Source organism: Phyllopteryx taeniolatus, chromosome 1 (genome assembly GCF_024500385.1).
Source record: "Phyllopteryx taeniolatus isolate TA_2022b chromosome 1, UOR_Ptae_1.2, whole genome shotgun sequence".
Taxonomy (NCBI): Eukaryota; Metazoa; Chordata; class Actinopteri; order Syngnathiformes; family Syngnathidae; genus Phyllopteryx; species Phyllopteryx taeniolatus.
Window position 1 is genome coordinate 50,054,192 of NC_084502.1, and position 12,027 is coordinate 50,066,218.

At 45.6% G+C, this 12,027-nt stretch overlaps 2 protein-coding genes and 1 long non-coding RNA gene across 5 annotated transcripts in view; 1 reads left to right on the forward strand and 2 right to left on the reverse strand.

The window, feature by feature from the left end:
* LOC133465088 (prostaglandin E synthase 3-like) overlaps nucleotides 1-3,042 on the reverse strand; it is a 54,799-nt gene extending 51,757 nt beyond the window's left edge. Inside the window, exons 1-4 of one of the 3 annotated variants that reach the window (XM_061747519.1) lie at nucleotides 2,830-3,027; nucleotides 1,329-1,442; nucleotides 1,159-1,243; nucleotides 983-1,081 (exon numbers count right to left, since the gene is read on the reverse strand). In XM_061747519.1, coding sequence (XP_061603503.1) covers nucleotides 983-1,081; nucleotides 1,159-1,243; nucleotides 1,329-1,442; nucleotides 2,830-2,831 — 300 coding nt within the window. In that variant the 5' untranslated portion in view covers nucleotides 2,832-3,027. Of the gene's footprint in view, nucleotides 1-982; nucleotides 1,082-1,158; nucleotides 1,244-1,328; nucleotides 1,443-2,829 lie in introns of all 3 variants that reach the window. The other 2 variants (XM_061747530.1, XM_061747539.1) reach the window with 2 other exon arrangements.
* fignl2 (fidgetin like 2) overlaps nucleotides 1-12,027 on the forward strand; it is a 543,953-nt gene that overhangs the window by 425,729 nt on the left and 106,197 nt on the right. The window lies entirely within an intron of this gene.
* LOC133465104 (uncharacterized) lies at nucleotides 7,901-11,724 on the reverse strand. The gene is made up of 2 exons (XR_009784546.1): nucleotides 8,114-11,724; nucleotides 7,901-8,040 (listed from the first exon to the last, which is right to left on the reverse strand). It is a non-coding gene; the product is annotated as an uncharacterized LOC133465104 (long non-coding RNA).

The window sequence follows — 12,027 nt, forward strand, 5'->3', positions numbered from 1 at the left end:
CTTCAAGTGGATAAAACTGATACTAAGAAGAACTAAACAACACGTACACATTGGGAAGTTTTATCCGCAGCGGCCTATGAGGAAACGAGAGAAAACCGGATCCGGAAAATTGTCAAACTGTCAAACAAACTGACATAAAGCGAAAATGTACTTGCATGGTTTGTACGCTTAATTATTCTTGGTCAGTATGGTGATTAATTAATTAATTGGTTATTAATCGTGTTTATTTATTTTTTTTAGCTTACTAATACGTAATGTGTACTTTCGGTTTGTCGTACGTGAGCCAGGGCCGCCCACTAGGAGCAGCTTCAAGAGAGGCATTAAGTGCGTTGGTCTGTTGGTCATGATATTCATATTGCATATAGTGTTTCCGATTCCTTAGATAAGTCTCGATGAGAAATGAAAACTGTTATCCAAGTTAGTCCCTCATCCCCATATATGGGCATCACCCCGTGTCGCTCTCACCACTCCTTGGCTTCTAGTTAACATGCCAATATAGGTCATGCCATGCCCAGCAGTTGAACATGTTTAAAGAAAAAGAAGACCTCCCCCCAAAAGCAGTTGAATATGTTTAGAGAAAAAGAAGACCTAACAAAAAGAGCAAACAATTTGAACCAAATCGTTGAAGAGAATTATACTTTAAAAGTCATGCAAAACCTCAAATTCAAACCACCAGCACACATGAGCAAATTTTGTGAGACAACAGCTCAGTGAGCATCTAAAGCTGGATTTACACTGTAGGTCAAGTGCCCAATTCCCATTCAATGCCTAGTGAGGATAAGCGGCTCAGAAAATGGATGGATGGATGGTTGCTGGTCACTTTTTTGAAGGGGGAAAAAAAAATTTTTTGCCAGAAAGTCAGAAAAGTGACTGAATAATATGGAGGGGGGGGGGGAAGCAAAAAGCATGTGGGACCCAATTGTGTTGCACCTTAGTGTTGCACTGTATCTGTGTAAAACAAGTCAAAGTTGCCAAGCGTTACCCTTGTCTTGTCTTTGGTCAGTCGAGACCATGCTTTCCCAGTTTCTGCTTTTCGTAAACAACACAACACAGACCTGTCTGTACGTCTGTGTTTGGATTCCTGTGTAAAGACAAAGAGCCAGGCTTGGAATCATGCAAGACATTCAATATATAGCCCAGCGTCCACTCAATACATACATGTGACTCACTCACTTTAGGGTCAATCTCCCCATATAGTTCCACTGTATTCTGATGTTTGATGTTATTTGTTCCATTGGCACAACTGTGATAGAATGAGAATAGATCATTTTAAGAGCGGAATAAATTTGGACATGATCAGCATTTTAGAAGTACTGGAAAAGACTCACCTGAAATCAAGTTTAGTCTTGTCAAAACACACACGCACATCTTTACTGTCCTCCACGCAGAACTCTATAAAGACAGAGTCCCGTCTGTCGTACCACTTGGCTGTTGCAGTCTGCCTAGATAGCGCACACACAAAATAACAATAAGAGGTTGCTTCATGTGCATTGCATTTTACAGGGGGCAGTCAAAAAAAATGAGCCAAATTCAATTTAACCTTCTAAAAAAAAAATTTAAATTATTTTCAGTTTGTACTTAAATACTTGTTTGAACTTTGAATTTACATTTTTCAAAGCTTTGCTTTAGCCTGTCCTCTTCCTGTCAGCCATTTTGGAAATTAGGTCTTTTTTTTTTTCCAGATGCCCGTCTTCTTCTTTTTCTTGTTTGTTTTCTTGTTATCTTAATTTATTCTGTTCGGTATATTTCTAAGATTAATCTCTCTCTTAATCTCCTTCGATTTATTTCATACCAAAATTTGACAACATGTTCCACACTCTCATCCTCCACTCCACATTCACACAAACCTGTACCATCCATCCATCCATTTTCTGAGCCGCTTCTCCTCACTAGGGTTGCGGGCGTGCTGGAGCCTATCCCAGCTGTCATCGGGCAGAAGGCGGGGTACACCCTGAACTGGTTGTCAGCCAATCGCAGGGCACATACAAACAAACAACCATTCACACTCACATTCACACCTACGGGCAATTTAGAGTTTTCAATTGAACTACCATGCATGTTTTTGGGATCTGGGAGGAAACCGGAGTGCCCGGAGAAAACCCACGTAGGCACGGGGAGAACATTCAAACTCCACACAGGCGGGGCCGGGGATTGAACCCCGGTCCTCAGAACTGTGAGGCTGACGCTCTAACCAGTCTTCCACCGTGCCGCCCAAACCTGTACCATGCTTCCAAATTAAATGCATTGTCCCCTTTAGCCCTGCAGGTCCTAATCTTAATCTTATAATTGTTTGTGCCCTTGTGTTTCTATCCACTGCCTTCATGCCACTGTCCACTGTATTTTACAGAAATGCCATCCAGTGTGACCTCCATTCCAAAGTTTTTGCCATTCTGTTTTGATTATGTTTTTAACATAAGCTTTGACCTCACCCATCCCAAAAGATATTCCCTACCATTCTTCTCGTTGAAGTGCTGGCTTTACAAAATCATCATCTTTTTTATTCCCTTTATTGGATGCCCTTCAGAAGCAGAGGCGTGTTTTAATGTCATGCTTTGGAAGGGGAACTAAAACTACACTTTTTTAGAGCTAACACAAAAAACAACACTTTTCCTAAGAATGCGGTTATGCATCAATGGGATTCATTCGAGAAAGGTTGATTTACACATAAAATATATTGTGCTTTTTGTGTCTTGACAGGCACGTGCGTTTCGTATGAATATACGGAAGCAGCTAAATCATGCGCTAGCCCCATTAGCTACTTGAGCCGCAATGTACGCAATAACTAATTGTGGTAAGAAATTACGCCTACATAGTATACACAAGACTTACATCTTCCCTGTGTTTCAATGTAACTCCCCCGTCGGACCGCGATATCGAGAGTAAGTGCTATCTAGCTAGCTGTGTTGCCTAGCAAAAAGATTAGTGACCCATAAATCCAAATCGCTAGCGGGATGACACGGAGCCTGTCCAAACATCGCGTGATCGTGATCATCAACTTCATCTTCTTCATCTTTTTTTTCTTCGTTCTTCTTCTTCTTGTCTTGTTTTTAATAAGGGTTGGCAACAAAGGTTTATGTGAATTACCGCCACCTACTGTTATAAAGTGTAACTCAGCTATGCCTCCGAATAAATGATAAATACAATCGCGTGATTTTCATGTTCTCGCGTGATGTGCACGTTGATGAGGCCTTATCGTAGACAGCTATAGATTACGTATCGATTGCATATTATTTGGTTTTTTTTTAACAATATTAAAGATACATTCAGGAAAAGCTAGCAAGTGTGGAAAACTGAAGGAGAGATGGAAGTATATCTGTGCCATCAGATTCGGAATTTGAATAACTGACACTGATTATTTATTTATTTTTAGTCATGAATTATAATTCAATGGTAATCATGGTAATTCTTACACAATTTTTTTTTTACCATCAAAATATTCAATGTTCACATTTCAGCTTGAAATATTTGACTGCTCGATTTCAAACGCGGCACGGTGGACGACTGGTTAGAGCGTCAGCCTCACAGTTATGAGGTTCAATCCCCGGCCCCGCCTGTGTGGAGTTTGCATGTTCTCCCGTGCCTGCATGGGTTTTCTCTGGGCACTCCGGTTTCCTCCCACATCCCAAAAACATGCATGGTATGTCAATTGAAAACTCTAAATTGCCCGTAGGTGTGAATGTGAATGCGAATGACTGTTAGTTTGTATGTGCCCTGCGATTGGCTGGCAACAAGTTCAGGGTGTACCCCGCCTCCTGCCCGATGATAGCTGGGATAGGCTCCAGCACGCCCGCGACCCTAGTGAGGAGAAGCGGCTCAGAAAATGGACACACACCCATGACAGGCTGCAACACGTTCCAAAAAAGCTGAGTTACATCACCTTTACTTCTAACAATATTCAATAAACGATTGGGAAATGAGGACACTAATTGTTGAAGCTTTTTCTGTGGAATTCTTTCCCATTCTTGCTTAATGTACAGCTTAATGTTCAACGTATTTTACGCTTCATAATTCTCCACACATTGTCAATGGGAGACAGGTCTTGACTGCTGGCAGGCCAGTCTCGTACCTGCACTCTTTTACTACGAAGCCATGCTTTTGTAACACGTGCAGAATGTGGTTTGGTATTGTCTTGCTGAAATAAGCAGGGGCATCCATAAAAGACGTGGCTTGGATGGCAGCATATGTTTCTCCAAAACCTGTATGTACCTTTCAGCATTAATGGTGCCTTCACAGATGTGTAAGTTGCCCATGCCATTGGCACTAACACAGCCCCATACCATCACAGATGCTGGCTTTTGAACTTTGCGTCCATAACAATCCTGATGGTTCTTTTCCTCTTTGGCCCGGAGGACACGACGTCCACAATTTCCAAAAACAATTTTAAATGTGCACTCGTTGGACCACCGAACAGTTTTCCACTTTGCATCAGTTCATCTTAGTTGAGCTCGGGCCCAGAGAAGCCGGCGGCGTTTCGGGGTGTTGTTGATAAATCGCTTTAGCTTTGCATAGTAAAGTTTCAAGTTGCACTTACGGATGTAGCCCCGAACTGTATTTACTGACATTGGTTTTCTGAAGTGTTCCTGAGCCAATGTGGTGATATCCTTTACACACTGATGTCGGTTTTTGATGCAGTGCCGCCTGAGGGATCGAAGGTCACGGGCATTCAATGTTGGTTTTCAGCCTTGCCGCTTACATGCAGTGATTTCTCCAGATTCCCTGAACCTTTTCATGATATTATGGACCGTAGATGATGAGGAACATTGTCCTGTTCGACTATTTTCTCACACACTTGTTCACAAAGAGGTGAACCTCGCCCCATCTTTGCTTGTGAATGACTGAGCAATTCAGGGGAGCTCCTTTTATACCCAATCATGGCACCCACCTGTTTTCAATTAGGCTGTTCACCTGTGGGATGTTCCAAAGAGGTGTTTGATGAGCATTCCTCAACTTTCTCAGTCTTTTTTGCCACCTCTCCCAGCTTTTTCGGAACGTGTGGAAGCCATAAAATTCTAAGTTAATGATTATTTGCTAAAACAATAAGGTTTATCAGTTTGAACATTAAAAAATGTTGTCTTTGTAGTGTATTCAATTAAATATAGGTTGAACATGGTTTGCAAATCATTGTATTCTGTTTTTATTTATGTTTAACACAACGTCCCAACTTCATTGGAATTGGGGTTGTATTCATAGTGCCCTGTATTGAATGAGTATTGAATGCCGTCTTCCACTCGTCCCTGTCAGGATTCCGGTTGAAAGTTGGACCCAGATGCAGAGAGGACAGGGAGGTGAGTTTGTGAATAACGGTTTATTGCAGCTTGGAAGCGAACAAAGGAACTGAGAACTAAATCCGGGATTGGCAGGGTTGCAACAAGGACCGGTCTGGCAGGGTAGGAGTCCGTGTTGTCGGTGGGCCGCAAGAGCTGAGCACTGTTTTGCAGGGAGCAAGGGAAGATGGTAGACTGGGGACAAAGAACATGAATTAGGTATAGGTAACTCACTCGGTCTTCAGGAAGCAAAAAGATAGGCAAGGTAGCTAGGCTACGAACGCGACGTAGAGCGTTGATAGTCTGGCGACGAGTTGGAGTCCCACAGCGTCTTAAGAGCAGTCAGGTGTAATTAGGATGACAAGGTGCAGCTGCTAGACTCCAACACATCAACCCTGCAAAGCACTCATGACACACGGGCTGGACTCAGGGTGCTGAAACAGCAGCCCTGACAGGCCCCTCCCGAATCTGGACAAGATGATATGCCTGGCAGAGGTCAAGTTTGGAAAAGATTGTTGCTCCGTGAAGGGGGGGAAGACGGAATAAATCAGGGGCAAGGGGCACCTGTTCTTTATGCTGATCTTGTTAAGACCACAATAATCAACACACGAGCGGAAGGCCTTTTTGTCCATAAAGAAAAAACCTGCTCCCACCGGAGAAGAGGAAGGCCGAATTATACCTGCTGCCAGCGACTCGCTGATATAAGTTTCCATGGCCTCCCGGTCAGGACGGGAGATGTTAAAGAGCCGGCTGCTGGGAAGTGATGGAGCTCAATAGCACAATCGTAAGGTCTGTGCGGGGGCAGAGAAGTGGCCTTTTTTACTAAATACTTGAGCAAAGTCATGGTAAATTATTGGGACACAAGACAAATCAGGTTCACCACTTTGACTTAGACCATCAGGAGGCCACGCTGCTGTCAACAAAGAGTTCTCATCACAAAAATTGCTCCAGGAAGATATCTTCGGCACTGTCCAGTCGATGTCAGGGTTGTGGACCTTCAGCCATGGCAAGTCACCTGCAGGTGATCAAAAACATGTTTCTTTGACACGAGAAATCATCTGTCCAATGAGAGCAGTGGCCTTCTTTGGAGTGGTTAGAGTTTGCAGATTAATTCCTAATTGTTCTACTAGTCAGGGTTCAATTAGATTCTCATCTGGTCCGGAATCTACTCGGGCGGAGAATCTACTCGGGCAGAGAATCTACTCGGGCAACGACAAGTTATTCCAGCAGGTGGTAGCAGAGATCTTGAGACTGGGGACCTCTCACACACACACACACACACACACACACACACACACACACACACGCACGCACGCAAACAAACACACATATACACACACACACACACACGCACACACACTGGGCCAGAGCTCAGGATGCTGAGACAGCAGACCTGACACAAAATTCCACCGTTGGACAAAACCCACACAAACGCCGTCCCACAGCACCAACCCCGCGCCCCACAGGTGAAAATTGGGAAAGGAACCAGCGCTCCACAGCACCCGGCTCTATCCTTCAAAAAAAAAAAAAAATTGGAGAAGCTGGTGGAGGTGAGGCGAGACGGTCAAAGGGCAAAAATTTACCCGCCACCGTCACCCCCACCCAGGCCGACCAGCTCTCCAAAGGATATGCGAATGTATGTAGTGCATTAAAAATCTGCGGGAGAGAAGCATGGTGGGCCAGAGAGCAGGCTGGATTGCCGGGACACCCAGCCAAGTGTCCTCCCCAGCCCGACCCTGCCCCTCCCCCACAGACGGGTGTATGATGCATTTAAACTGGCGGACCGGCAGAGCAGTGAAGGGGGGCGGGGCGCCAGCACGCCTGCGACCCTAGTGAGGGTAAGCAGTACGGAAAATGGGTGGATGGATGGAATCATTATTCCCTTAAATATGATCATAAATCTGCCGGTTTGTCTTCACTTCATTGTGGATGAGCCCCGAGAGGCTACTATTGGGATCCCCACTGTGTTATCGAATCCGTTCCACTTGTTCATGTAGAGAACACCCTCAGGAGGAGAATTCCAGGAAGACGCTCTCTTCCTGCAGAAGTACCAACTCGGTGACTTAAATGACTTGAACCTCTTTTGTATGAATTGTTTTCTTGTATTATAACCACTGCAAGAGATACTGATTTTGCCCTGTAAGGTGTTTTTTGTTTGTTTGTTTATGTCGCGCGGCATGGTGGCCGACTGGTTAGAGTGTCTGCCTCACAGTTCTGAGGACCGGGGTTCAATCCCCGGCCCTGCCTGTGTGGAGTTTGCATGTTCTCCCCGTGCCTGCGTGGGTTTTCTCTCGGCACTCCGGTTTCCTCCCACATCCCAAAAACATGTATGGTAGGTAAATTGACAACTCTAAATTGCCCATAGGTGTGTATGTGAGTGCGAATGGTTGTTTGTTTATATGTGCCCTGCGATTGGCTGGCACCCAGTTCAGGGTGTACCCCGCCTCCTGCCCGATGATAGCTGGGATAGGCTCCAGTACCCCCGTGACCCTAGTGAGGAGAAGCGGCTCAGAAAATGGATGGATGGATGGATGTTTATGTCGCGGTAAAGTCCGGACTGGAGTTGTCGTTTGCATAAGAATTCCTGTTGTCATGAATGGATGGAGACTGGACCCAAGAGCAGGCGCAGGCTGAGATATTGTGATGAACAGTTTATTGAAAAAGGGAAATGTAGATGGTCCTTGAGGTGCGCTGGCGGGTTGTGGAAGCAGGGAATGCGTGGCAGGCGACTGGCTTGGCGGTAGCAATTCACTTGGCGAGGAACACAGAGGGAACACTGAGGACAAGGAGAGACACGGAGGTCAGAAAGGAGACGAGGAACTCTGTAGCTTATGTGGAGACTGGGGAACCGTTGTACTGCTGGAGAAACTGCAATACTCTGGCAAGGTTTTCCAGGATCAGGCAGGCTTAAGTGCAGGTGGTAACGAGGGCTGATTGGTGACAGGTGCGCGGCCGAGGAAGGTGCTGGAAAGAGAGAGGGGAGGGGAGAGAGAAAGAGCGAGAGGGCGCAAAGCGCCACCCAGGCTCCAACAGTAGAACTGCAAGATGACTCATGACACCTGTGTTTTCACTGAATTGAACTCATTGTCTCACTCAGTGTATTACAGATTTTTTCTCTTTTTGTATGAATTTACTTTGAAAAGGTTATTTGTGCTGTTGTTAGTTCATTGCAAATGGTATTTTCTCGATTTTGTGCAAATTAATTACATTTATTTCATAATTTCAGTACTTCTCAGACATGACGCTGACCTGCACCCCTTTTCCAACCTAAATTTTTTTCACCATCAAAATATTCAATGTTCACATTTCAGATTGAGATATTTGGCTGCTCGATTTCAAACACAAATTGCGGTTAGGAGTTTGTCACTACATTATTGTATGTTCGAAAAGCGATACAATTCCAAGACACTCAAAACTGAAATTTAAAACAAAATTAAGCTGTCAATATTTAAAGTATTTTGTGATTCTGAACTGTTCAAAAGGGTCTTTTTGAAAAGTTGAAAGTTGTGAATCTTTAAAAGAGCTGTCTGATAATGCTGTCTTACAAGGACGTTGTGTTGCTATTGTTGTGCTAATCGAAAGTCAGGGTAACAAGGTTCCTGACACACCAGGATAATATTAGATCCTGGGAGAAAGTCGGGTAACAAGGTACCTGCTTGTCCCGTCGTAGACTGACTTGTAATCGGACGCGGTTTCAAATTGTGAAGTTTCGGTAGACGTTGGAGATTTTGGGACCCCCAAAAACCGATTTAGAATAAGATGAGTGTGTCACCAAAACCCTGGGGTGTGAATTTGACAGTCGAGGGTAGAGGTAATGAATGCGATATGTATCGGCGTGATTACCAGAAGTCATTGGAGGATTTGTGGATTGAAATAGAAAGTCAGTTGTTAGCTGGCAGAAACAGAAACAAGCAGGATTTAGAAGTGTATGGGCAAAGTGGAAAAAGAAAAAGGAATGTACGTTGTTTCACATAGCAGATGAGTTTCAGAAGGAAGAAAGAGAAGTTATTCTGAAAGGAAAAAAGATGAAGGAAAAGTTACACGCTGCAGGGTGGATGGAGAAAAGAGATTTGAATAAGAAAATAGAAGAGAATGAAAAATTGAGGAGAAAAATTCATGAGATTTATCTGGTGTCCACTGCCATGGCAGCTGTTTGGTGGAAAACAAAAAAAACAAAAAAAGAGCGACAAATTCCCCAGTAAATCCAATTACGGACCTTCCCGAAAACGACCTGGTTCTAAAAATGTGGTGTCTGATAGGGGTCCCCAATTCATTTCGCAATTTTGGAAGGTGTTTTGCAATCTCATAGGTGCTACCGTCAGTCTGTAATCTGGGTTTCACCCTGAAACCAACGGCTAAACCGAGAGGCTGAACCAGGACCTGGAGACTGGGCTCCGATGTCTCGCTTCACAGGAGCCGCGATCCTGGTCTCAGAAACTGGTTTGGGTCGAATTCTCCCACAATTCCCTCCCCTCTGCATCCACTGGTCTATCGCCTTTTCACGTTGTGCATGGTTACCAACCATCTCTGTTTCCTGCCATAGCCCCAGAGTCCACAGTTCCAGCGGCATTGACCTTGGTGAGACGCTGCAGGAGGACCTGGGAGCGAGCCCGCCAGATGCTGCTGCGCCAGGGACGGTCCTACAAACCCGCTGCTGACCGTCGGAGGACACCGGCCCCACACTACAAAGTGGGTCAGTGAGTTTGGCTCTCGACCAAACATATTCCACTGCGGGTGGAGTCCAAGAAGCTCACTCCCAGGTTCGTTGGGCCCTTCCCCATCACAAAGATCATCAACTCTGTCACCGTGAAGCTGAGGCTCCCAAGGTCGATGCGGGTCCACCCTGCTTTTCACGTCAGCCTACTCAAGCCAGCCCGGGAGTCCCCTCTGGTCCCGCCTTCCAGGCCCCCTCCTCCCCCCCGGTTTGTGGTTGGGGGCCCTGTCTTCTCTGTGAAGCGACTGTTGTCGTCTGGTCGGAGGGGGTTTCAATATCTGGTGGACTTGGAGGGCTATGGGCCTGAGGAACATTCATGGGTGCCGTCTGCGTTTATCATGGATGACTCGCTCATTCGGGACTTCCACGTTGCGCATCCAGGGGCCCCGGGACCGTCTGGGGCCGGCCGTTAAGGGGGGGGGGGTACTGTCATGGGTGTGTGTTCCGGTTTTTGTCTTCCCCCTGTTTCACACACACCTGCTCCTGAGAGCATCTTCACCACCTGTGCCTCGTTCACCCTAATTACCCCTTGTATTTAACCTCGTGTCTCATTCCCTCTCGTCGCCAGTTCGTTGTACCTTGTCGTCGCGTTCCAGCATTCCTTGTTTCCACGTCACAGACTCATAGTAAGACTTGACCCTGTTCCGATTATTGACCTCGCCTCTTTGTTTTTGGATACTGTTGCCTTTCTTGGATTGCCTGCCTGTGTACCGACCTATGCCCGTATATTAAACCTCTCTTTTTGGAAACTGTCCATTTGTTTTGGAGTCATGCATTTTTGGGTCCTATCCTCTGTTCCGTTTATGACAGGATTGCTCTCAAGGCCTTTGAAGGGAAGGACCCCCACAGCCGATATCTGTAGCTGCCACTGAAAGAGGACGTGGAGACCATGAGCGCGCTCGCTCCGTTGAACGATGCCTTTGTATCCTCTTCTTAAGTTTTGGGATATTTGCTGTATTTAGTTTAGGCTTTATTGAGTATTGTAGCGAACTAGGCTGCATGTGTAGAGGATGTTGATCTCTGATTACCAGAGATCAATAGGGGGATTAAAGGATATATAGGGTTTTATGGTGTAACTGGTCTGGGGGTAAACAAGGGTGTTTATTTCAGTATAGTATAAAATGGAAATCAGATAAGGGTGTGGGAGTGTGTTGTGGAGGCCACAAAGAACCGATGTTGGAGAAGAAAATGGGTGCGGGGTGTCACTGTAAACATGAGATGTAAGACTGTGGAGACGGCACCTGGAGCCAGCGGCAAATGGTCATCATTCTGCAGAGCATTGATGACGTCAGATGGGACCATTGACCAATCAGACGACAGCGATTCCATACTTCCGCTTTCAAACATTGTATAAGTCGGGGGCAAGAACAGATAGCTTTGTTCAGCCTGCGCTGTCTCTGCTGAGACTAGGATAAGCATAGCTGCTGACCCAGAGCTCTGTAAAATGTATAGCCTCCTCTGTCAGGAATAAATTGGTTGACTTTTAACACGTCGTTATAATTGTACTTCTTTCATGAAGACGAACACGAATGGAACCTCGAGAGTAATAGGTGATTATAAAATTCAGGTTCCTTCACCCCTCAGCCAGTGCCTCCACTCCTGCAGCGCGAGGACGATGTCCAGCAGCTCCCTATTACCCACATCATAATTCCGCTCAGCCGGACTGAGGCGACGCGAGAAGAAAGCGCAGGGGTGGAGTCTTCGGTCGACCAGGGATCTCTGGGACACTCCCCCTGAATCCGAAGGGTCAACCTCAACAAAAAATTGCAATTCAGAGTTAGGGTAAATCAGAATGGGCGCACTAGTAAACACTCGCTTACGTGTATCAAAGGCCGATTCAGCATTACAGGTCCACCCAAAAGGGACTTTTGAGGATGTAAGGTTCGTTAGAGGTTCCGCCTTACTACTGAAGTTGTGAATAAATCGCCTGTAGAGATATACGCCAAAGAGATATACTCCTTGAGGGCTTTCTGTTCAGGTTGACAAACGTGGTACAGTTTAGCATTACGTAATGATGAGCCCGATATAAGTTCAATCGTCAATCGTGGC